The sequence below is a fragment of the Aulonocara stuartgranti genome (assembly GCF_965226115.1).
Source record: "Aulonocara stuartgranti genome assembly, chromosome: 13".
Taxonomy (NCBI): Eukaryota; Metazoa; Chordata; class Actinopteri; order Cichliformes; family Cichlidae; genus Aulonocara; species Aulonocara stuartgranti.
The window spans coordinates 8343636-8369703 of record NC_138949.1 but is presented as its reverse complement, the minus strand read 5'-3'; the positions used below and the strand labels follow the sequence as shown (position 1 = coordinate 8369703).

The window sequence follows — 26068 nt, the reverse complement described above, 5'->3', positions numbered from 1 at the left end:
CAGCCATCGTTGTATTAGATAAAACAGCAGCCTATTTTCTTTATTGACTTGACAAGACTTGACACATGGCATTCACCATTGAAATCACTGTACTGATGTGCTGTGCCTGAGACCTGCCTGAAATCTATTTCTGGCATATTGTAGAATTACAAGGGCTGCGAGCTGTTACTGTGAAATAAGATGAATACCTTCTTAAGTAGAATTCGCAAATTCTGTAAAAACTTGATTGAGTAATTTTCCTTCAGTAGATGAACGTGTTCATGCTAAAACAAGTTTAAAGATGAAATTGAAAATATTGTACTGCACACAAACACGCACAAAGAGTACTTTTTCTATCCTTTTTTCACTCTCTTCTATATTTCTGTGCTTCTCTCACCCAGGGACTGGATCCAGGCTCTATGTGCCTACACCACCTCCAACTTCTTGCGGGCAGGGGAGCTCGGAGCAGAGATCGGAGAGTCGTGGGTGGTAGCTAATGCAGCCATTTACCTGTGGAATTACAATAGCCACTTGCTGGCAGCTAGGGAATACACACGCCTGCTTCCCACCTTCCAGAGTCTTGTGGACATGCTCCAGAAGACGGGGTACACTGGGTAGGCTTTTTTTTTTAGAAAATTATACCTTACCTGCGGTGTCACAGCTTCACTAATCTAACATAAAGATAATTAAAACACACCCTGAGAATCTGAACTGTAAAAGCACCACAGAAAAACTCATTATGAAACAAAATCCATGACATTCTAGATGAAATCTGCCTCTTATCAAGTTGTTAAGTTCTTACTCATTACTTCTCTAAATCAAGGTCATGAGCTACGTTAGTTATACCCGTTGTTGTTTTTGCCAGCACTTAGGATTATCATTAAATTAGTTTTTGCTTCAGGGCAGCTGGGATAGGCTCCAAGATATGTATTTGGTAGTTTCAACACAGCAGACATCCAGGAGACATCACATTGTTAATTTAGTGAGTATATTCTATGTTCAGCTGGATTCTCAGAGCATAATGCATTTTCTGTGGTCTTATAAATTCTTCTTCTCACCTTTCCTCGACTTCATGACATTTTCCACTAAGGTCAAGGATAAGTGGTTGCAAAAATGAGTTATTCGATGCTCCCTTAGATTCTGATTAAGTTCATATGTTTCTTCTTAGTCTGTGTCTTTGTCTCTGTCTGTGTGAGGTTGTTTTCATTTCATACCAGTCTGTGTTCTTATTTTTTACCCTTTTGAAATGCTATCATTATGCAGCACTCTTTTTTTTTAGTTGGTTATTATAGTGCCTTTTGAGTCCCTGCAAGCCCAAGCTAGTTTTCTGTCTGCTTTGGATCTTTCCTCATCAGCATGACACCTGCAGCTCCTCGCACTTTGTAGTTTAGCTGAAACAGAGAAAATTACACAGGATATTATGTCTTGCTGGTGTAACTAAAAAAGTTAGATGAAATCACATAAATATGTTTTGTAAATACATTGTGTGTTGAGCAAATAAGAGCAACCTCTAAATGACAAAACACATTTTGGTTTTCATCCATTTTATTTACAATATTATTTACATTTTATTTTGATTATTCTCTACCTCCCCCAAGGTGGTTATGTTTTTTTGGTAGCCTTTGAATGTGTATTGTTCTGTCTGTAAATACAATAGCTTGAAACATTTTGAATGAAACTTGGTGCAGATTCAGTTCTTGTTAACAATCCATTAAAATTTGTTTTACATCCACTAAGGTCAGCTTAACGACTTATTGGTCTAAAATTGGCAAAAAAAAAAAAAAAGCCTTATAACGTATAAACTCTGATTCTTACATGTGTGGTGTGTATTGTCAACACATAGGAAATAACATGTAGCAATTTAAAACCTCTGACCACTTATTCAAGCTCAATAGGTTGATACATAGAGAGCTATATGATTATGGAGCTATTGTATGTCTATAACATACAATACCTTTCCCTTAAAAGTAAATACTGCCCAGAGAATGAGCTGCCTTGATGGAGTGCTTCTTGTTTTTATTTGTTTTATATGTTAGAGCTGCTTAACCAACAATTAATTAATAGTTTTCTGCATTTGTGTGTGTTTCTTTGTTTTTGGTGATACATTGTCTCTATTCATCAGTACATTGTTCCGCATTTCTTAGAAATGAAAATGTTTTTAGACTGATGATCACACACATTTTATCTTATTCTGTGCGTTCTGAAAGACTTTCATCAGGCCAGACATTTCTTTATCTACTCTCTGTGGAATAAAGTGAATACAAAGTCCTTCAGTTCAAGTAAAACTTACAAAATGTGCGTTCATCCTCAGAAACGTATCTGAAGCTTATTTCTTTTGTTGCTCCTGACAGCAGAGGAGACCATTTAAGCACTGCTCTTATTTTTGGCTATAGAAAGAAGCAGTGAAGCGTTCATGAGAACAGACCAAACTCTCCTTGGGCATAACAATAATTGTGCAAATGTTAGAATACACTGGCATTCTCATGTGACATGTGACCCAAGGAACACTTAGTTTTTTCGTAGCCAAATCTGTGGTGAGGGGAACATTATTTGTTTGTGTTTCTCAGGAACCGTGTTCTTTTTGTGCTGCTGTGTGATGCTGTGGCCCAAGGGTTGATTCAGCCTCTGTTTGGGCCAGACAGCGTTGTGCCAGCTCCAGCAGAAGACAAGGGCAAAAAAAGAGCTGAGAAGGGCATAGCAAAGGCTGCCAGCACCTGTGGGGGTTTCTTAGATCCTGCTGGCCTCCAGGATGTCCACAAGGCATTAGAGGTGAGTCTCTTAATGTGGCTGTGCTTTTCTTTATATCACACAAGTTATATTAAAACTTCCTGACGTAGGATTTTCTGAAGCAGTTTGTTAGGTCATAGAGATATTTTCATCAAGATTAAATATGTTTATCTTGGGATTTCTTTAAAGCAAAGCTATCTCCAGGGCCACTGATGATTGGAGCTGATTTTGGCTGATACTTGTGGAGACGATAAGATATAATTAGACCACTGTCTCTACAGGGACGTGTTCAGAAAGGTTATGTAACATGTAATTATGACTAACAGGGTGTATATGTATGGTACATTCTAACTAACCAAAGCATATTTAGTTAGAAACCTGCTAACTTCTTGGATGGATGTTGTGGAAGAACACAGAATCTTCCTTGTGTCTGACTGATTGGAGTGTTTTGAGTTTGTTTTTGTTCAGTTTTTATCTTTTCACTGTGAAAACAATGTCTAAAATCCCAGCGCTGAAAGCTTAAGAACTGATTGGAATCTGTGAAAAGAGTTTAGCGCACAGTGTGTACAATCTCTGAATGCAGTTTGCTGAATGTTTGCAAGACGTGTTCAGAAAGTCAAGCGTTAATCTCTTTGTGCAGATATTACACAGCTAACAGTGTGAATTTAACATTTACAGACTGACATCTTTAAAAAGAAAAAAAGTTTTAGACTTTCAAATCTAAATTGTCACTTTCCAAATCAGAGTCTAAACCATCAGGACTTACTAGAAACCTTTGAAATGCTCCCCAGCTGTATATATGATTCTACTTTATGCAAACAATGGTCTGTTTGTATAGAGAGCAGCCTTCATGCTCTCTTGATTTGGCCACTGAGCACTGAATTGTAGTTCAGCTTTCTCAGCTTTAAAATGGGTGCTTTTTTAGTGGTCTGTGACTGCTCAGTCACTTGCCCTTTGGTTGTTCAAGACAGCAATAAAAGGGGACATAGATGGAGTCAATCTGATATTAGTTTGTGATTGGCGGGGGTCAAGTTGTCCATTATATCTGCTTGTAATAGTTTGGCAATTAGCTGAAATAAATTGGTGACAATTGTAAATTTGTTGCCATCCACATTCAAAGTCAAGTCAGAACCTCCCTAAATAGCAGTGTAGTTGCTGCAGGACAGTAACATAACAGCAAAATGATATAAGGTGTTTGGCAGCCTTGCTTATATAGGCAAATTTAATGAGAAAAAACGAGCTGGCAACACATTTGGGTCAAGTCCCTGATTGCAAAAAGATGAGTTGTCCTAACCAGCGCAGACTGACTCAGATTTATTGCAGCATAAAGGCATTCTGTCTGCATTTATTAACTATGTGGCAATTATTTGTAAACCTTCCCTGTCTAACAGTGATTGCAGTCACTTCAAGTCGCCTACAGGACAAGGGGACTACATGCTCAACTGCTCAAGAAACAGCCGGTCACTGCATCTATTACAATTGCAACCGCTCACCGAATGCAAAAAAATTCAGGGCAATAACTGGACAAACACAGATAGTGTGACCACCAACAGGGGAATATCAGATCTTTCTCTATTGGATATATATGACATATGATGAAGCATCACACAACTCTTAAAACAGGAAATGTATTTTCTTATTCTGCACATCCACCCATTTATACACACACTCGCACGCACACACGTGCGGACACGATCACATGTTGCTTTCAAGACTACGTCTTTGTTGAAGACTGATTTCTTTGTTCTCTCGCCTGACAATTAAACCTTGTTTCCTTTCTCCTGATGTATTCTGATGGTCAGCCATGAAATCCAGCTGTAACTTCAGATAAAAGACACGTTATCAGTGAATTATTCACTAAATTTCATTGTGTCTATTTCCATTTTAAAGAAAAGAAGAAAAAACTATCCTTTGCTGTGTATGTTTTATTAATGGTATAGCAGGGTCAGATCCAGTGTCCAACTTGAACAAAGTCTTACTGAATTTTGACTCCTTTGTAGCTTGCATTAGGGAAGTATAATTATGCATCATGATGTATAATAACTGACTGACACCTGTTAAGTGTCTCAGATAGCTCATTATTGTTTTCTGCTTCTCCTCCTAGCTATGCGAGCACGCCCTTCGCATATCAAATGCTACCATCCCAGGGGAGACTGTCCCCATCTCAGCAAGAAAACGGGTGTTGGCTACATGGGTGCAGATCCATGGGCTCTTGCAACAGCAAACGGGTTCAAAGATGAATATGCTGAAAGAAGAGGTACTATTCTTAGCAGTTCTCTTTAGGTTCATTTAAGGGTGCTAGTTCATGTCTAGGGCCTAATCATTCACACGAAACCAAGTATCACCATTGAAAATTAGTTAGCATTTTAGAGTTAATTTAGAGTTTGTGTAATTTACAGTCTCGAAGATTTATTACAACACTATATCAAATACAAGTTCAGACAAACAACTGTTAAACTAGGAGTCACTGGGTATAAATAGTGTTTGTGGCAACATAACTTAAACCAGCTCTGTGTCCATTTATGTTTGACCTTTCTCTACATCTGCAAGCTGCTTGCATACCCACCTCTCCTGCAGCGCTTCCATGTCGTGCTATTTCTGATTCAATCAGCTCCCGCCACTGTTCTCACTGGCTTCTCAAGTATAGACATGAAGGGGACAGAGATGTAGGCTTTCCTCATTTTAGACTTTGCGCATATACATATGTACAGAAGGGTTGGTCCTAGAACAGAGCCAGGACGGAATAACAAGTCTGTTTTGACTAAATTAATCCTGACAGAATCAAATTAGGTTAGGTTAATGCTTCGGAGGTTGTGTTTTTTATATTGCTGCGTTTGCAGTTTTCCAATGGAGTTGACATAAGTGGATAAAAAAATAAAGAAATAAAAAAGTAAACTTCAGTGATGTAAGCCCTCAAGCAATTCAATTTTCCTCATGTGACAAGAATGATTAAGAAGAACAAAGCTATTTTTCTACCCTCCTGTGCATGCATTATTTTAATTTTCACTTTGAGGGTCACTTTAAGACTAATGCTCCTTCTATAGTTTATGATAAGCCTAAAACAGTCATTTTGGAAGCCTCTTGTTACATGACAAAATACGTCAAATGTAACATAGGATGGATTGTTGCTGAGTCATCTGTGTGGCTCAGTGTCATAACATAATAATGTCATTATTATAAAGTATTAATGTGCTTATGATACTGTGATGACTGCTGACATGCTCTGTGATGCTGTAGGTGTAGCATCCGCCCTTTTCATATTCAAGCTTTGTATCTGCTAGTGTATTTGTTTGTCTCCAGGTGTCGTATGATTGTGCGGCTTCAGAGGGGGACAAAAACACGGGGAAAACACAAGTGTGATTTGTCATTCGAGCAGACCGTTCAATTAGTCACTGTAATCCTTTAACTGTTCCTCAGCCGAGAATCTCCTGCCCTACATTAGTTCCTTTGGCCTGATGTGTTTTTGACTCACAGCTAGATGAGGTTCGCTTCTTGTCATGCAAATTAGGAATTGCACTGTTAATATAACAGCGGCTCATCTCTAATTGCAATCAATAAATCATTCATCGACTCATTTTCCACACAATGGGAAGTCATACATTATCAACAAGAGCATCTCCGCAGCATTTGGAACACATGCGATATCTTAATTATACTACATCTTTATGTGTAATTTATACACAAATGTATATGTATATGAGTTTCAGTTAATTTAACTGTATGTATATATTGAGTAGATTTCAGCTGAGTATGAGTTGTTTTCCACTGTGTTTGCAGAGTGAGAATGAGGACATGTCTGTGATGGCGTGTGTGCTGGTTGGAGTGGAGATGCTCCAGTGCAATAGGAACCCGAGGCATATGGAGTTCTCTGTTCCCAGTCTCTCCACAGTATGTATTTCTCTGTTTTCCTACAGTAGCTGATGCCCAGATTGCAACAACAGATGTCAACATGACCCATTGAGCCCTTGCAGCCTGTCTGCATCTCATCATTTGTCAGTAGTGTCAGTAAATGAAAAAAGTACTGTGCCAACCTTGATCATCCAGCTTTACTAGGATTATGGTTGTCACTCCTCTGATATGATTAGCACGTGTGCATTTATTTTATTTTAGTTTCCTATTGAAAATTGCTCATTTAGACAGTTTGGCTTTATTCCACCTCTCTATCTGCTTTCACTCTTCCTCTTATTCTTTTATCAGTAAGGACAGATCCTCAATGTTTCTGCTTTTTCCATTCACTTTTTACGATCCCGCTCCTGCTTTTTCTGCCATTTTTTTCTTGTCTGCATATGTCCATTCATTCTTTTCGGTCCTTGTCCTTCTTTTTCTTCCTCCTGCTTCATCCTTTACACCCATGCATTCACTTTCTTCTCTTGCCTTTTCACTCACCACTCCTTTCCTTATTTCTCACCTTTCTTTTTCTGCCTCCATTCAATCACTTTTCTGGCCCTGCCCCAACCCTCCCCTGTCTGCCCCTACCTTCCCTTAATTTTGTTCCCTTCCAAATTCCAGTCCTCCTTCCTTGTATTCCCACAACCCTCTCATCATTTCCTCTTCCCTGACCACCACTGCCACCACCATCCTTTTCATTCCCTCCCCTCTCTTCACTCTTCACCTAAAGCTGGTGAGCATGGCGTCGGAATGCAGATGGTCCGACGCCGTGGTGGAGTTGCAGGTGTGGTGCCAGCTGGCTGCCTTCTGCCACGATGTCAAGGACTACAGCTTAGTGTGCAGCTGCACCAAGAGGGCTCTGCTGCTGGAGGAAGCAGCCACAAAAAGTCTCAACACCATGCCGTGTGTTTTGTAAGTGTGGTTGGTTTATTTCAACTGTAAAATAAGTACCAGGGTCATTTTTAAAAATGGGGATTCCTTATAGAAAGCATTTCAGGCAAAGTAGTTAAGACTTTGAGGCTCAGTTGACATCTTGTCCATAACCCACTGATAATTCAAGAAATCGATGCGTATTAAGCTACCTGTCTATTTGCCTGCTCTGTTTGGCTTTGACAACTATACAGCCAGTCCGCTTCAGATTTGGCAGATGTATTGCTTTCGTCCCGAGTAAGTCCGGTGCCAAGTTTGATCTCGTTTGATTGAGATATTCTCATATATTTTTGTTCTGTGTTACCAGTATTTCACCTAGAGCTTACATGGGCAGAGTATGGCCTGAGGGCCAGAACCAGCCTGTGAACCATGTGAATCCTGCCTCTGAAAAAAAAAGAAAACTGTATTAATGAATCTTAAGGTGACTAACTTAAATGAGTGTTTGATTCCAACAGAGGGCGCACCACTTATGATTGCCACCCTTAATGATTCGTTATTCAAATAGACAGTACGGTTTTTAAATGTCTAATATCTGTTACATGTAGAGATGCAGTTCTGTACTGTGAAGATCTTAAAGTTACAGTTACACAAATTAGTCTAAAAAAGTCTTTTTGCACAGCATTTAGTTCGTTTTTGAATCAAAACTATACACAAATATAGCAAGTTATAAAAAGTCAAAAAAACATGTCTTGGGGTTTGTTTGTTTTATTTTTGTTTTTTTCAATAGAAATTCAGGCCTTCAGGACTGACAGATACTGCAAAATGTTCTCTTATTTCTCCTCTAAGTTATTAGGTTTAACAGACTGTGAGATATGTTTGTCAGTTTAGTTTTCCAGTGCTCTTCACTCACCCAGGCGTTCTTGTTTGGCTGTCTATGTGAGTGCATTCACTAGCGTTAAAGCTACAACACCAAATCTGCTTACTGTGTGCAGCCACTTTCTGATCAGGTACATTCACACAAATAGCGGGTAAATGCTGTCCACCTAACAGCTACTTCACACCCTTGACAGGTCTCCAACCTCTCGCAGGAATAACACTTAAAGACAGACAACCATTCACACTCAACACCGACAGCCAATTTAGAATTACCAATTAACCTAGCAAACATGTTCAGCCCATAGGTTGCTAACATATTTCACTTTTACAGTTTGGTTTGTTGATTGATAATGCCTGATAGATGATCTCACATGTGTAGGTATGGCCCAACTGCAGTGAATGAAATGCTGAGCATCGCAACCTGCCTGAGAGGTTTGAGCTTAGTCCATGAGTCCAGGGGAGATCTACACTCTTATAGGGAGGCAATGGAAGTGCTCCTGTCAAGTGTCAGGTACTGTTTAGAGTAAACTGATTTATTGATTAATGCTTTAGGCTGAAAATGTTTTTGTTTTTTTTTAGTCTCTAAGTCTGCACTTTCAGGCATTTTAAATTTCTGCCCTTAAATCAGAGTTCTCCTTTCTCTCGTCCATAGTTTCGCAGAGAAAGCTGTCAGTCCAACATTGTGTGTCACTGCTGCCGGGCATTACTGGAATACTTGTCTACCTCTGACAGGGAGCACTGAGGAAAGGCAGCAGCTCCGGGAGAACCTAAAGATGATCCTGAATGCCCTGGTTCATACCACTAAACAAGAAAATGTATAAATCGTTTGTTATTTAATGAGCTATTCTCATATTCATCCATATCAATTTATCCAACGATTCAGAGCAAGAATTTTACATAGATGACCCTCCATATCTACGTAAATCAAAATAATTCGTTATCCAGCTTTAGTAGAAATAGATACATTGCACATATAAATTAAATATCTTAACATAGAAGTATTTCCCATATGTAGACAATCTCCAGACTGCAGGTATTCCCTACTGTTCTTTGTCTGCACCTGGCCAAAATACATATGTGGGAAGATATTTTTTCCACAACTACAATGCTAGATTTCTGTGATGTTTAACAATGTGGTGGTACAGCACTAACACAGAGCTCAGCAGTAACGAAAACAGACACTGAGCCTCCATGTTATGGGAAATGGTTTAGACACAGACAGACAGCCTCTCCCGGATCATTTATAACATTTTCTGCTATAACAACAGCCGAAAAGACAAAACGTCAGCCTAAAAAGTCAACAACAAAAAGAGCCACTAATGAGCAAAGCATTAAAAATAAAAAAAATCTCTATTTCTTTCATGCCATTTTTTAATTATATCTTTTTGAACGCTTGATTTTTGTTGCTATCAAGGTGACTAAGGTGTCTTAACATCCTCTGAAAATCAGTGCAGTTTTTTTTTTCTTTTGGTCCTAAAGGGGAAAAGCTTGTGGGTGTGGCAATTGTGCAAAACATCTGCCCATCTCTGCCTGTGAACAGCAATCCAGCCACGGGGATAAACAGCAGTTCAACTGCAAAATCTATAATTAAAGAGCACTTATGTGAGAATTCAGAATGATGTTTATCTGTCGTGCTCTTCTCTTCTCAACACTGTTCTTAAGCAACATGTTGTAAGTGGGTGTAAACATGATCTAGCTTATATACAGATGATGGACTTTTTTTGTATAGTATTCCCAAATTGCTAACCAGTGAGTCTGGAAGAGAATTTACAGATATTGAGACAGGGATATATATAAGGAAAGGTCACACAGCCTTTGCTCCTATGTGTTATCAGTGAGCTCTAACTATGACCGACTACCTACGGCAAATGCTCGATTTCCCAAGAGAGTTAAAATAAAGCATTAATCCTTTTCCTGTTGTATTTCAGCAGCAGAGCAAAGTGAAAAGGCCGCTGACCTTGGCAGCACAGCCTCTAAGGAGATCAAAACACAGAGCAACAAGTAAGCACCAAAAAGAGCCTCAAAATATAATACATACTTTGATACAATCTACACAAATGTACCCTACAGCTAATTATTTGACCTCAGTATAGCTATGTGCTCCTTTTTGATGGACAATAACATACCTGTGAATTCCCAAGCAGTGAAAGTCATAAAATCATAAATCATAATTACTCTTGGTTGTCCTCATGACGGTGATGCACAGTAGTGCAGTGGTTTACTGTCTCGCCTCACAGATTCAGGTTCATACCCTGGCTGGAGCCTTTCTGTGTGAAGTTTGCATCTTCTCCCTGTACATCCGTACTTTGGCTTCTTCCTACTGTCCAGCTGAGTTTACAGTGCTTTGAGATCCAGTGTTAATAAATAGATAAATACCAGTCCACTCCATGTATTTAAATGAAACACATATAGAACTTTCTCCCAAAACTGCAATGAGTTTTATTCTGTATCTGTTTTGTATATTGGTGGTATGGTTTGGCTCTGGGTTCAAACCTCTGTTTTCCTGTGCTTGGCTGTGTTTTTTTTCTGGATGCTTTGCTTTCCTCCCACAGTCTAAATACATGCATGCTATGTTAGCATTAGTGGCTTTTGCTGGCTACCGATAACAAATTGATAACAAAATGGTGAACACACACTTGTTTGCTTTTCCATTAGAGGCGAACATTTAAACTCTATATGTTTCTGTGTCTGTATATTTGCGTCTTTGAAAGATGAAGAGGTCCTAACCCTGAGAGCAGCTATTTACCGTTTGTTGCTCCAAATCTACATCGATGAGGAAGACTTTGAAAGCGCCCTGCAGCTGCTGGCCAAAGCTATGAGAGACATGCCTCGCAGTAGACACCGGTTGTGAGTGAAATCATGAACATGAAGAGATGAGAGGAGCTTAAAAACATAGACATTTGACTCTTTGTTGTGTTAACCCAGGTCTCTGCTCAAATATGGTGTGCTGGTGAAAGCACGGCTGGGAGAGAACATACTGCCAGACATGCAGAAATTAGAAGATGAAGGGGAGCAGTGCCATTCGTTCATGTGGCATCAGGTGGCACTGTGTGCTGACACGGTAGCCAAACAACTGACTTGCCACCAGAAAGCCATCGTCTCTCTCACAGTAATATACCTCGAAATGGAAAACATAATGCATGCGGATGATTTATAAACTTTTCATATTAAAAAAAACTGTCATAAAGTGCATAATATTAATCCCTGTGTTTTGACTGTGCATGGAGGTAGTGCAATATTTGTAGCAATGGTTTTAGTACCATCATGTGGTGCTGACGTGCCATTACGACCCACTTCAAATACCTTTTTATATGGTGTGAAGAGTTCCATATGATCGGGCTTGAATTTTTCATGTTTATGATTTTTTTTTTAACTTTTGTGTTTTTAATGTCATCTCTGAACAGAGCGCAGAGACTAAATGGCAGAAAGTCAGCATTCTGTTAAGTTTTGGACAGTGGCTGTACAATCACAACTTCCCCAAAGAGGATGCCAAACTTCAGGTTCAATGGGTAATAGATATCCTCCTACACATGGAACCTGGGAAGGCAGATGGAGTAGGTAGGACTCCCTGTCTCGTCTCGCTCATTGTATTATGTCAAACAAGTGTCACTGACTAGTTTTGCCAGTTCTGCTACTGTGCACTCTGAAAATCTCTGGGGGGGAAGGTAACACATTCTGAGAATTCCCCTGAGGTTCACATCTCAGGAGTGCTTTTCCACTTGGATTAAGTCTGCATGTGTGCGATTACACATTAGCACATGTGTCTGCATGCTTTTTTTTTTAACCATCCCTGATGTTTTACACTGTGTTAGGTTAACATCTGATCAGTCTGATCCTAAAATGAGCATTGCCACTGCTTATGTGTAATTGCTTCAACATTAAAGTCATGTGTTCCCCTGTGCAAACAAAACAAAAAAAACCCAGACTGGATCAGAGGAAAACAAACTGACCACTCGAGGAAACAGATTTGTCAAGATCCCACGTGGGTACTGAAGGAAACGGTTTCCAGGGCCTAATCCGTGGATCGACTTCCTCCGAGGCGTGGACGTCTATCAGCAGAGAATGTCCCTTAGTCTGTAACACAGTCAAATATATTCTCAAGCAACATTCAAGCATGCCATTCAGCGTGTTAGTACGAGCTCGGGAGCAGCTTGGGAGAACAAGAAAACAGAGACTGCTTTAGATTGTCTTCCCAAATTGACTCAACTTTATTCACAAGTACAACAGTTTATATAGAGGGTAAAATTGATGAGACAGCAGATTATCAGTTTAAACCAGTACAGACCAAGATAAGGGAGCGTCTTCCTGCCCTTGGGTGAAGAAGCATCCTTTGTGTAGTTTATCAGTTCAGCTACAATTGTGATTATCTCAGCGACATATTTTCAAGGCACAAAATAAAGAGTTCTTTCATTAGTGAAATCTGAAACAAACCATTTGGCCTTCAACAGGCGTCTAAAAGATTAAGAAACTAATGTAGCTGAGGGAGTGATCTCTGTGGTATTTCAACCTTGTACCAGCCTGTGATTCTCACACATCAATTCTTGGGTCAAAGAGAAAAACACTGAAACAAAGGGGCCTTATTGAATGACAGAGTTTTCCTGCATAATGTCACTATAAAACAATATCCAGTAAATGCTACCATGGTACTAAAATACCTAACAGGTACCCACTGAGAATAAGATAGCACCGCTTTAAAGAGAGTTGTAAGAAGTCTTTATAGCCTCCTGCTGTGAGTACCATTAATATTCCCTCAGAGATAAACTGCCCTCTTCAATAAAACCTCTTTATTATTCTCTTAAGTTGTAACTGTGTTTCAGTCATTCTGATAGATTATCCTAGATATGTTTCTCGTTTAACATCTTTTATGTCTCTTTTTTCTCCAGAGGATGAATCTGTAGAGAGGGATTTGGGCCCTGTGAAAAGTGAGTACGTGCTCGGAGTCCAGGGGTTGTCATTTACACAAAATGTGTCCGGTCTAAAGGAAGTGCGTCGTCTGGACTACTTGATACAAGCACACACTCTGCTTGCCATCATGGAGGACAAGACTTCGCCTGAGCACCAACTTAACCTGCTCAGAGCCTACACTTTTGTGCTCCAGATATGGCAGGTAGTGCATCTTCAACTCCACTGCTCTTGACAACTTTGACAGCGGCTTCAGATGCAAATTGGGCTCAAGCTGAGTGCAGTATGTGCCATGACGTGTGCACCGTATTTCACTACAGGTTTCTATGGCAGCAGCGTGTGAGATTTCCAGGGAGACGGCAAAGAGTGAGGCACTCCAACCTCCTGCCTCTGCTGAATCCAAAAAAGGCAAAGACAAGGGCAAAGACAAAAAAGCCAAACAGGTAAGTTTCTCATATTTGTGCCTTTGCTTGCTTTGAAATTTAACTCAGTTACTTGACTTAATGTAAAGTTATGCCAGTTATGTTCATCCACTCTGCCTGTTTGATTTCACGTTTCACAAGTTACATGTTGACTGCACACCGGTGTTAAAAACAAAAAGTTGATAGGTTTGTAGCTTGAACCTATTCGCTGGAACGTTGAAGACAATATAATTACACAGCAAAAGCACTGAACACCAAGTAGGCAAAGTTCTTCGTGTTACTCATGCATAAGGGAGGCCTGCCTGGAGTCAAGTGTCGTTCCACCACTTGACCTCCGTCAGACTCTCAGCCAGGTTCCCCATAGCACTCCTTTTATTGTGGTTACATGAATATGCATAGGGTCATTAACACATAACATCTTACATAGGTATACATGTGAACAAAGAATACTGTGAGTGTGTGTGTGTGTGTGTGTGTGTGTGTGTGTGTGTGTGTGTGTGTGTGTGTGTGTGTGTGTGTGTGTGTGTGGGGTCAGAGTGTGACCCCATAAATGACTTCCCTAAACCTGCTGGTCTGGAAGTCCAACAGTTCATCTAAACAAAAGGCACTTAGCCTAAAACAGATATAGATACGTTTATCCTACCATAAGACAATAAGACAAGGTACGACCACTTCCCATGCTCCCAGGATGTAGGTGTGCATTCCAGTGTGGAATACACACCAAGCCTTTGCAGCCTGCTAAAGATCACACATCCTATCACTACACAATTGATTATACACCTCTAAGCATATATGGTTAAATATTTCTAAGCATAAATGACAATCAACAATACAAAACCTAACAAAAGTCAGTACTGTGTCTCATCTGTTTGACCAGCCTACATCTGCTGATGAAAGACCTAAAGCTGTTGTCTTGGATCAGACACCTCCTTCCACCACGAGGGACTGGGCCTCCTTTGTCTGTCCCGACCAGGCCAGGCAGATATTCAGAACCAGCAGCAACCCCCACTGTATCAACACTCACAGCATTACAAAGCAGGCAAGACTACAAACTTCTCTCATACATTTCTCTCTGCATTATAAGGTGTACCATCTGTGGTATTGTCTCAGACTTCACTTTTTATTTAGCAGAGGTTGTATCTCCCAGCTATATAGAATCAAAGACTTGGCTATATAAAAGCGAAGCGGTAACTTAAAGTCAGTGTTGCTGCAAAGTTTTGTTGACAAGAAAGCACACTTATTGATCTTTGGGGATCAAGTTAAGCTGTCAGAAGACGATAAAGCCCTGGTATTCTAAATGAAACATGTACTGTGATCCATTCATGGATCTACAGCCTCAGTGGGATGGCAATATGTAACAAGACTTCATCTAATTGGTTAGAAAAAGGAGCAAAGAGCCATTTTCTATTCTGATAAAACACTGAAAAGTCTTGATGTATACTTGTTAGTGAAAGTCTTTAAACCTTTATGTTTCTCTTTGTGTTTGGCTGTAGAAACAAAGCCTGTTTTATCTCAACCTGCTGGAAAGAGAACTGAACTCACTGTCACTCGGCCACCTGACCCTTCCTGCAGTGCATCTAGCTGAGACCATTGCTCATGAGCTTTTGGATATGACAAGCCTCTCTGACCTCTACAGGCTTAGGTAAAAACCAGGGTGACCTACACCTCACACTCAGGTCTTAGGTAGTCCTACTGTATATGAGAAGAATGTTGTTTAAAGCGTTTGAGGTTCAGAGGGTGGTACAAAAATCAGATAACTTGCTCAGTGATGAACTTTATTCACTAAATACAAGATAATATTCTCTTGGTAAAAAAAAAAAAAAGCTGCACTCAAAAAATATTTACGCCCAAATTGCTGACTTTAAATCACTGGATAACATGTAAATTTTCCGTGGAATTTTTGCTACATGAGTGCAATGTAAAACATCAAATTTCATTTGTTCAAATTAAATTGATAGTTTACTGGAATCGGGTTGCATCAGATTTACTTTATTGGTATAGAGCAAGTTTACACCAAGCATTTTTTCCTAATAATTAAATATTTGAATAAATAAACCTTTGACTTTATCTATAAAGCTACGATTTACATCATGTTTAGTGTGCCTATCAATTTTTCAACATTCTGTCAGTTTACAGGTATTCAGGTAATGCTATATATTTTAAAAAATTTGTATTAAGCTTTATGGCTAAAGGAGGCGCTGTGTGATGTCTCAGGGCTCATGAAACAGAATTGATTGGGTCAGAACATGTAGGATGGACTCAGCTACAGGGGAGCTTACTTTATCCTGATCTATGTTTAAAAGCGCTGCACGCCACCTTCTCTAACCACTTGTATCACTGTTAAGGTACAAGGTGTGATTGAAAAGTTCAGGGAACTGGTCAATAAATCTCCTGCTAAAATCTGATGAGATTTGTTGAAAAGGCTTCCAGTGCAGTTTTTGTTTTCAGATGACTTCTCAAAAGGCCCATTCTGACCACTATCACTGTGGAGCAGTTTCTCCAGTGAGAAAGAAATTCAATATAATAAATATCAGTTTCTCTTATAAATTTTATCATCTTCTTAAAAAGCAAATACACACAGTTTTTTGTTCATTTCCTGCTTGCCAAGTTTTCCACTTTCCCCACTTTTCTTCACTCACGACAGACTTCTACTGAGAGATCTTGAATGAAAAACTGGATAAATTTAAATCCGGTGAGCGTTTTCATTTTACCTATTAGGCTTGTTCCCAAAACTTTTGGATCATAGCTTGAAGATACGCAGTGATAAAATTGTGTGTGGCTCAATCAGTGAATACTTACTGTTTCCAAATATTAATAAATATTATGTCAGTTTTGTATACAGTAAGTGTGGCTGTTTCCAGCACACGTTTCATCTCATTTAAATTGTGTCCCAGAGTAAAATAATTACTTGACTTAACTGACTGACTGAGGAGTGTCAGCCTGCGGTCCCATAAGTTACTCCATCATTGAATGTCATGTTCCTCTTCCTGTTTTCACCTTATTAGAATTGCCAGAACCTGTGTTGAGCTGGGTTTGGAGGCACACTCACCATATCAGAAGAAGCTTCTGCCTCTGAGTGCAGTCCCAGAACGAGAACAAATGGGGTACGTGAACTGGGCTATAAAGATTTAATGTTTGTGCATCTTTAATAACCTATGATATCATATTCATGACTGCAGGTGCCGCAGAGCCGTAGTGCTTTCACAGGAGAGGAGCAGCCTCCGCAAAGCTCGCAACCAGGTCAGCTTCTTCTCACAAAACAGATGCATCTGTGCTTATGGTTTACATGTTAAAGAAATTATACTTTAATTAGCATTCATTGTATTGCTTCTCAGAGGATGATTGACAACAGCCCCAGTAGTTGTGGTATTTAAATTAGTACTTTTATAATATAGCACAGAGTTATGGCAGATTAATATTGGATGTTTAAGATGATGATTTTTGTGGCTAGAATTATAAATAGTTATCACTTTTTTCCCATTCTTCCAACTCTGTTATTCTCTATAATCTCAGCTTGTTAATAATGTTGATTATGTAATCACAGCTGATAAACACTATAAGACTCTGATCCCAGCAGGACATGTAATGATTTTTACATGTTACATACATTTAGTTACGTAATGTTACATCCACATTAAATATTACACATACACTTGATGTGCTATGTGTAATGTGTAATTTTCTTCTTGATATCTCATGTGTATGCAACATGTTGTCAACTGAAAGCTTGAGAAAGAGTTTGATTCAGTTTATTAAAAAAAAGGTTATCGTCTTATACTTTGGTGAATACTTTGGCAGAAAGGAGAGATGGGTGAGAGTGCGCCGGACATTTGGCTGGACAAAGCTGAGGTTTGCCTCAGTGTGGGACTCTATGAGTCAGCCAGACAACTCCTGGCTGAGGCCCACATGGTGTCTATGGTAAGGTTAGGAAGGAAATATTTGAAAATATTACCCTAAGCTTTATTTATCATTCTAACAAACATATTGCTGATCTACTCTTTGTCGCCACTATCAGAAAGAACATTTATTCTAATAGACTCAACTATGACAAGAAAATACCCTCAACTAACACGAGACACAGTATTCAAGCTATGAAGTTACTTTACATCCAGGATATTCTAAGTAAAGTATTTCACTACCCATTACCCTGCAGCATAGCCTAATATGCACTGGCACAACAATAAAACTACAGGCTACATGCTAACATGCTGGCACAAATCCATAAACTACTAAGGAGGACATAGAGAGGATTTTCTTTTAGTATTGAAGTTGATAGCAGTGTTTTTGGAAACCAGGCTAAATAACACTTCACAGAAAAATGATATTGACGCAGCAATTCTGCTGTACTGCCAGGGGTTAGCATGGGCCACAGCAATCTGGAACAATGCTGAAGCATTTAATAATAGCTTTTAATAATAAGTTATATATAAGTTTAAAAAATTCGCTGATCACAGATTTTCATCTTCAGAGGTTATGTTTTTTCTCATTGTGAAAGACTTGAAAACCCAATTAAAGTATAATAGTTTGTATTAGTTAGAGGTTGCATAAGAATGCTTGGCAGATGAGTGCAGGCTAAACTGGATAGTTTTCAATCTTCTGATGAAGTTCACAGTAATGCACTATGCTGGACTAGTGCAGGGCAGACTGTGGTGTTCATGGTCAGTGTTGGGTTACATCAAGAGTAGCAGTCATCAGTTTAAACAGCTCTGTCTCCTTTTATTTTGTTAAATTCAGTTAAAAAACTGCTGCATCTCTAATGTTTAGAGCAGCAGCAGTAAAGATCAACTGATAACTCAAAGAAGACAAATTTACTGGAGCTCACGATACATATTTTCACAAGTTTTATTTCAAAGTGATTTTAGGTTTGGACATTAGGTTTCCCCAACCTTCTAAATCCCACTGTAACACCTGGTTATGGCCTGTTGTACATTACCTTTGGCTGCCTGACATTTATCTCTAATATCACATCGACCGGGATTCTTCACTGCTGCCTCTATCTTTTAATCCTGTCTTTGAAAGAGTCGATCCCTTGTTAGAAGCAGTGGGCTTCTAACTTTATCATTAGATATTTGTCCCCTCATAGTTATAGTTATAGACTGCTTCACTGTTTTTCCCCTCTTGCCTCAGAAACTGAAGGCAGCTGATGGCAACGTGAATGTTCTACTTCTTTGAGTTGCTCAATTTAGGAGTCACTACAGTGGACTCAATCTCACCCTATCCCTGGCATCTTTGTCTGTCACACTAACCCTCAGCATGTCGTCCTTCCTCTTCCCTGGTGGCTCCATCATCTTCTAATTCCGCCTTGCCTGGTCGCTGCATGTTAACTAAAGGCTTAGGATCTTTCACTTCTTCTTTTTTCCGGTGCTATCATCTCTCTACTTCACCCTCTGTTGCTTTGTATGGTTGACAACAGGAATTTAAAAGGGTGCTCCAGGTGAGGCTCGAACTCACAACCTCGGCATTGCTCTACAGCGTACTGTCATATAAGTACCGCGCGCTAACCGATTGCGCCACTGGAGCCTGTGCTATGTTGCAATTCAAGTATCATCTTAATTGTGTAACACGTAATAAGATTACTGAAATTTGCTGCAGAAAGATGTATTCTGATTACAGTTTGGAAATGATATGTGGTCTTTAACACTATACAAACTGAATTACAAAAATTATGATGATGTCTAGACTAGAATTACTTCAGAGCCAAATTGCATTTGGTTGCTTTGACTCTTATATAATTGATTTAATTTCTGATTCAAACTGTTTCTGTTGAGGTGCTTGGAGACCAAAGTGTTATATCAAGAAGTTTGATCTATCTGGCCAGTTTGGCTTGTAAAGAGCAGAACTATGCCCAGGCTCTGACTCTGCTGGACAAAGCCCAAACCCTGGGTGGGGATGAGGACTTCTGGTACCAGCTTACCCTTACCAAAGTCACAGCTGTGGTAGGCCAGAGAGACAACGATTTTCAAACAAAGGTATCGAATTACAACCTTCTGATAAGTCTTTGCACAGTGTTGTGTTTGTAGAAATTTTCCCTCAAGGCTTTTTTTTTTCTTTTATAGGTTGATCAGACTATAAAACAAGGCTGTAGAGCTCTGAAGCTAGTACTTGAGCAGCGGGTAAACCAAGCCCCAGCGCTCACATTCTTGATCACCTCATTAGAGATGAGGTAAACATGAAGCTTTCTACTTAGATGTTAATAGTGTTTGGTTTTTCTTAGTTAAGCTGACTATATTATAAATGTTTGTTGTTTTCTTAAGATTTGTTTTCATTTCTGAACTTTACTTTTGATCTTAAGTGAAAATGAAACACTCACACTCAATGAATATTTTAGATCAATTTTATATTTAACCACAGTTGAATATTTTTATAAATATCTTATACAGCTTTGAATAGTGCTAAGCATTAAAGAAGTGATTTGAGTACTCAGAGTAGAAAAGCACTATATAATTAACAGTTTATTTACCATTTATCTACCATTTGCAGATATATCTGGAACACACTGATGCTTTGTCCCAAACAACTATTGTATTGTTTTAAGTCTAAGGTTTATTTAGCTGTATAATATATATTGTATTTTTAAGTACTGTTTAAGCCATTTACAGAATGTCGCAATGTGCCTTCACTACAGACTTTGGCTTAAACTTTAAGAAATAAGATCTACTTTGCATGTTGGAAACTATTCTAGTTGCTTTACATGATGTGCATTCAGTGTAATTCATTTGAACATCTGTTTCAAATTATGTTATAAATGTTTAAAGAAACTGACAACACTGATTATGTAGCAATGTCTACATCAATTATGTATTTGATGTAATCTTTATCTAACTCAGTGTGATGTGTTGCTTTTCAGAGGAGCCTTGGAATGTATACGTGCCATTGGTAGTGGGGAACCTATGGAGACACTCCACACTGAGGCTTTCCAGAGGCTAATGACTGCCTGTGATACACTCAGAGAGAGCGCCAGTGGCTTTACTAAACTCGGCTATAGACAACAGGCAGCAGAGGCACATGGAGAATGTGCGCATGGTTTGAGGTTAGTCAACAGTTACACCAGGCCTAAATTGAACAGTATTTAAAATTGGAACAGTTTTAAACCATGCTATGTGCAGTATGGAAGTGCAGTTTTCACTACAGCAAATTAAAGTGTAACTCTGTTTCCCCGTGCTTGTTTTCATTCAGTCTTGTTTTCTCACACAGACAAACTTTTGCCCAAATCCAGCTGGTACACTCTCTCCCTGCGCACACTCAAATAGTTTTCTACTTGGGTACTGTTCAAAACTTTGTCTTTCTAAAAATCCAAAACAAAAGAAAAGAATTTGGTGGTGACAATGCAGTACAGTGGTGTAATCGTTAGCACTGTGACTAACAATCAAGAAGGTTCTGAGTTCAGCTCCACCATCAGGTCTGATTTGGAGTTTGCATGTTTTCTCTGGGTACTCTAGCTTCTTCCTACATGTCCAAAGACATGTGGTTAAGTGATGATTCAAAATTGCCTATGTGAATTTCAGCCCTATGACAGACTGGTGACTTGTCCAGGGTGTACCTTACCTCTTGCCCTGTAATAACTGGGATAGGCTCCAGCTCCCCCCCTCCACGACCCTGATAAGTGGATGGATGGACTTTAATGTTTTAAATTTTTGATAAAAAATATTTATAGTTTTGAAGGTTATAAGAATAACAAACAATAAAGAAGAAAATAATCATAAGAAGTGTATCATAAAATGGAATCACGTGAGGCCCATTATTGTTGGACCATTTTTTGTAGTTTTGCCTCTGTACACTGCTGCAGTGTATTTTAAATCAAACTACAAAGATGTGATTGAAATGGGGACTTTCAGCTTTAATTCAAGTAATGCTTGTGGGTTCTAGACTTCAGTCACTGACTTCATCCAAGTATTTTCATCCAAGTATTAAATACAAACCAACAAACAGAGGCTAAACAAAAACTGTCTTTATTCAACAAATGAAATGCTCTAACTGTAGGTGCATTTTCCATCCATTAGAGTGTACAATGCTGCAGCTGCTGATTGGTAGTTAAAGTTTATGTTGAAAAAAGCATACACCCGAATTTGTTTTATTTAAGAAGCCCTTCAGGAGCTGCAAGTGTGATCCCACACAGAGTTAGACTCATTACCGAGTGGGAGGATGTAGGGGACAGATTGGAATTACACCTTTTTTTTCTGTCTTGGTGTGCTTTTTATCTTCTACTATCATTCGTTTTTTATCCTATTACAACTATTACAGAATCCTAGCCAATCATACTACTGAAAGAGAGTCGAAACAGAGCTTCCTGATGAATGGGCTCTCTCAGCTGCAGCTTGCTGTCACGGTGCAGGAACATGCAGTACAGAATGCTGAGAGTCTGCTCCCCCCACAGGAAGAGGTAAATCTGTCATCTGTCATTGTCATGATGTTTTCTGCAAAAAACATTGTGAGCTTTTTAATCTCTTACATGTTCTTAGAAACTTCTTTTCCTATCTGTGCTTTCAGCCAGTCACAGAAAGTCTGCTCATGTTTGAAGCAGCAGAAAATAAGGCTGAAAAAGGACTTTGAGCAGCTGTGATAGTACATTTGTTTGGTTATAACAGTCAGAGTTTAACAGCCAAGCACTCTGGCTGAGATTGTTGTGCAGATGGTGAAGTTCTTTCAATTTTTGTTTTTATTTAGAGAAGTTTTGAGCTTATTTGGAATGAGGAAGGGAATTTACTCTGGAACATCTAAGTAACAGGCTTTGTTTGTGCTCTTTGCTTGACCGAATCACAATAAAGCTTGTATTACTGTGTCACTGTCATATTCTGGGCTTCCTTGTTGTATGATAGCTAATTATTAGTGTATCTATGTTTTCTTTATATACCTCCATATTCATTCATGTAAATCTTCTTAAGTAGTTCACAGTTAAACATAATCATTTTTTAACCTGCTACTGGGCCTCAGTGTAGCCCTCACACTCTCATACAGATGAAGTTATATGAGGGCTTCAGGGGCAGAGATGAACTGGCATAACGATGGATGCAGCTCTGATAGAATCACAAAAGAGAGATCGATCCAACAGTTCCCACACCTGCCACAAATCCTTGTTCAATTCGTTTTTTGATTAAATCTGCTATGGATGTTTGACTTAGCTCTTGGAGGCTGAAAGCTATGCCGTAGCACTGTGCTTTCAGTAGGTGGTGCTGCTGCCCAATACTGGATGAGTTTTGCCACCCTACATTGAAAATAGTTGTAACCTCTGAAGTCATGCTCATTTATTCATATTTATAATCTGGGTACACCCGTTTTTTAATTCTGTGCTATTTAAATCTGGGTTTTCACCTTCAAACTGCTGCCCGAGTTTCTTGATATCCACATCTCAGAATATCTGATCCAACTTTGTATCTAGGATCTTCTCTGAACTCATCAGCACAGCCCACTCGTATACCCAAACAGACCAGAGAGAATATTTGTCAGCTGATACGTGGAAATGAAACACTAATTGCATTAAGGCTAATTTACATCATGGAGCCCTTCTCTAAAAAGCTGTCATCTATTTAACACTGTCTGTCAAGCTGGATTTAAGAAGTTAGTGTTCTTGTGTGAACACAGCATGTGATGTCACTAGGTTGTTTGGAGTTTTATCTTAAAAACCATAGACTGCCCACTTACGCTTACTATAACACTTTCTTGAAGTATAACATTTCTTGAGTTCTGCCTCATACACAACAACATATAAAGAATATGTTTGTGTATGTTAGAGTTCTGTTATAATCTGCTTCTTGTATTTGTATCATGTGTATTTACACTGGTGCTGTTTTCATCCCTGCCAGAGACATGGACTGTCACTGGCAGCCGCGCGGAGGCTGCTTGGCCTGCGGCTGGCCCTGGTTGAATTCTGCCTGTCCATGCTAGAGGAGCGCTGTGCCGAGGAGACGCTGCAGGCTTTGGCCTGCGAGAAGATGACCTTAGCTGAAATAGCACTGGAGGAATATTCACGCTGCACACCTGAGCCTAACTCCAAAGAAGAGGTTAGACTGCAAACACTTTGACATCGTGGTACAAATGTGAGATCTTTTTGTTGGATTCAGATGTAGTCGATCATGCCTAGCACAACACAGACCCCTCATTTGACATGAGTTGATATGATACATTTTTAGATTCTGCTATACACCGGCGTTCTGCATTCTACACATTTGAATTATTATTATAGCTTTATTTTATTAATACAAAACAGTAGACTCACAGTCATGTAGGAATCTTAGCCTCAGTTATAATAATAAACCTTTACAGGATGGTTATGTTAAAACTTTTTTTTACAAACTAACAAAGATAACAACTGGAAACATTTCCTGTAGATTTTTATTTATTTAAATGTGTATTCTTTCAATGTTATTTAATCTAAAAGTATTTGGGCACAAATACTTTCCATGCCTAGTGGAACATTATCAGTCAGTTGATTGGCCTCCCCAGAGCCCAGACTTCAAAATTATTTTTGAAGCAGTGTGGGATTATCTCGACAGAGAACAGAACAAGAAGCAGACAACATCCAAAGAAGAGCTTTGAATGTCCTTCAGGAAGCCTGGAGAACTATTGCTTAAGACTATTTAAAGAAATGACAGGAACGCTGCCAAAGAGATTTCAGGCTAAGTTTAAAAATGAAGGTGGTCATACCAAATATTCACAAGCTCATTACAGGATTTCCATGTATGTTTGCATGTATCTGTAACAAAGCACAACAAAACAAGGCTTGACTTAAAACTTTGCCACCATACTGCAGTTTAGCTGAAATGATCTTTTCTAAGAAAATACTCTTAGAATCTAAAACATATTTTAAGGATAGAAAATAAACCAGCTATTAAATAAATGAAAAACACCCCATCCTCCTATAAACCCTTAGTTCATTTGTCATGTTTCCTATGTACAGTTTTTAAGACAGTTGATTATGTCCAAGATCCATTTTTTCCTAATGTTTCCTTAAAATTTAGTTCAGAGGTGTGTGCAGGTTAGCTGCCACTTGGGGGTGCTAACATGCAAAGTACTAGGAGCCATCGTGTGTGCACTGTTATGAGAGTCGTCTGTGGGATTTCTAGTAATGCAATGTGCAAGAGATGTTTGAATAGCTGCCAGCGTTCATGGGCTGGTATGCACTTACTCCTCTCTGCTGTAGAATGCTCCTCAGGTGAGAGAGAGCCTCATATTGCACTCAGTACTAGCATGTATTTCTTCTGTTAAGATCCACATTTACAAAGGCTGCTCTTAGCCTCAACTCTGTTGACAACTACTTTAGAGTTGTATCCATTCTCAGTGTCCTGTCTGACAGTTGATGCATGCTTGGAAAGTCCAATAAGACGTTAGCAACTGCATCATCCAGAAGTCTGAAGTGGAAATTATTAATTTAATATCGATCATTTAAATTATGAGTCTGAGAGCTCGCAGTTCTACTAGCATGACAAATACTATCAACCTTTGCCCTTCTATCAGACAGTGTGTGTTATTTTTGTAAAATCCCAGTTCTTTGTTTCCGATCTTTCTGTCTTATCTTCTTTTGCTTTTCTCTTCATCACTTTCTCCACATATAGGAAATTATTTTTTGAGAAATACACACATTTTGTAGCTAGAGTACTTCATGTTGCCTCCACACAGGCCGATTCTGCCTCTTCTTGGCGGCTTTCATAAAATCTTTTCCCATTACAAGAGAAAAGCAGATCAACTCAAATTTGATCAGCTAAAAACAGATCAAACCTGGGCTTGCATTTGCTTCCAAAGCAAATTTCTCTACAGCCAACTCCCAAACATCAATGAATGAATGTATCCAATCAAATTTAGAGTCTGTGAATTCAGCTAGTTGTTTGTCAGTGCAAGTAAGCACTTTGTTTGTGATCCATCTCCTCATCTGACCTTAATTTTGTTGTGTCTTGTCCAGGAATGGATGAGTGTGGGAACAACCTTGGGGCAGATTGCTCTAGGCCAGCTGGCTGCAGTCAGCTCTCAGTCCCTGGACAGTATGGAGACCAGAGCTCACTGCATGAGCCTATTGGGAAAGTACATGAGACTGCTGGCTGTGCAGGAGGATCCCATTTATCTGTGTTCTCTGTGGGACACACATAAGCAGGTGCATAACCCAAAAGTTCAGCTATAGCTTTACAGGTAATGTATATGTCTGCAGCCCTATGGGCCATAGAAAGGAAAACTGTAGAAACTTTATCATTCATATAATTTCTCTTTATCTGTGGAAGTCAGAAATCTTGGAGAACAATCAGGCCTTTTTGGATGCAGGCCCAGATACACACATGCATGCACCGGTGCACAGATGACCTAACACGGGGTTACAAGCTTATAGTGATTAGAGAGATGGATATTCTTTTACATAATTTAAGACAGAGAAGCTTAGAACTTCAAGGTTTGTGATCATGATGTGATTTTATACTAATCAT

At 39.2% G+C, this 26068-nt stretch overlaps 1 protein-coding gene across 6 annotated transcripts in view; it reads left to right on the top strand.

Moving 5' to 3' along the window:
* Positions 1-26068, top strand: part of cfap46 (cilia and flagella associated protein 46) — a 74038-nt gene that overhangs the window by 20938 nt on the left and 27032 nt on the right. For 4 of the 6 annotated variants that reach the window (XM_082556380.1, XM_082556378.1, XM_082556382.1 and 1 more), the window contains 24 exons: positions 381-593; positions 2547-2748; positions 4811-4963; positions 6484-6594; positions 7325-7506; positions 8720-8851; positions 8993-9155; positions 10269-10341; positions 11052-11187; positions 11266-11449; positions 11745-11898; positions 13224-13447; positions 13563-13685; positions 14542-14703; positions 15158-15306; positions 16670-16768; positions 16844-16904; positions 17463-17582; positions 19433-19633; positions 19721-19827; positions 20512-20694; positions 21906-22044; positions 23465-23662; positions 25558-25746. In XM_082556380.1, the coding sequence (XP_082412506.1) occupies positions 381-593; positions 2547-2748; positions 4811-4963; positions 6484-6594; positions 7325-7506; positions 8720-8851; positions 8993-9155; positions 10269-10341; positions 11052-11187; positions 11266-11449; positions 11745-11898; positions 13224-13447; positions 13563-13685; positions 14542-14703; positions 15158-15306; positions 16670-16768; positions 16844-16904; positions 17463-17582; positions 19433-19633; positions 19721-19827; positions 20512-20694; positions 21906-22044; positions 23465-23662; positions 25558-25746 (3658 nt within the window). The remainder of the gene's footprint in view (positions 1-380; positions 594-2546; positions 2749-4810; positions 4964-6483; positions 6595-7324; positions 7507-8719; positions 8852-8992; positions 9156-10268; positions 10342-11051; positions 11188-11265; positions 11450-11744; positions 11899-13223; positions 13448-13562; positions 13686-14541; positions 14704-15157; positions 15307-16669; positions 16769-16843; positions 16905-17462; positions 17583-19432; positions 19634-19720; positions 19828-20511; positions 20695-21905; positions 22045-23464; positions 23663-25557; positions 25747-26068) is intronic. The other 2 variants (XM_082556381.1, XM_082556379.1) reach the window with 2 other exon arrangements.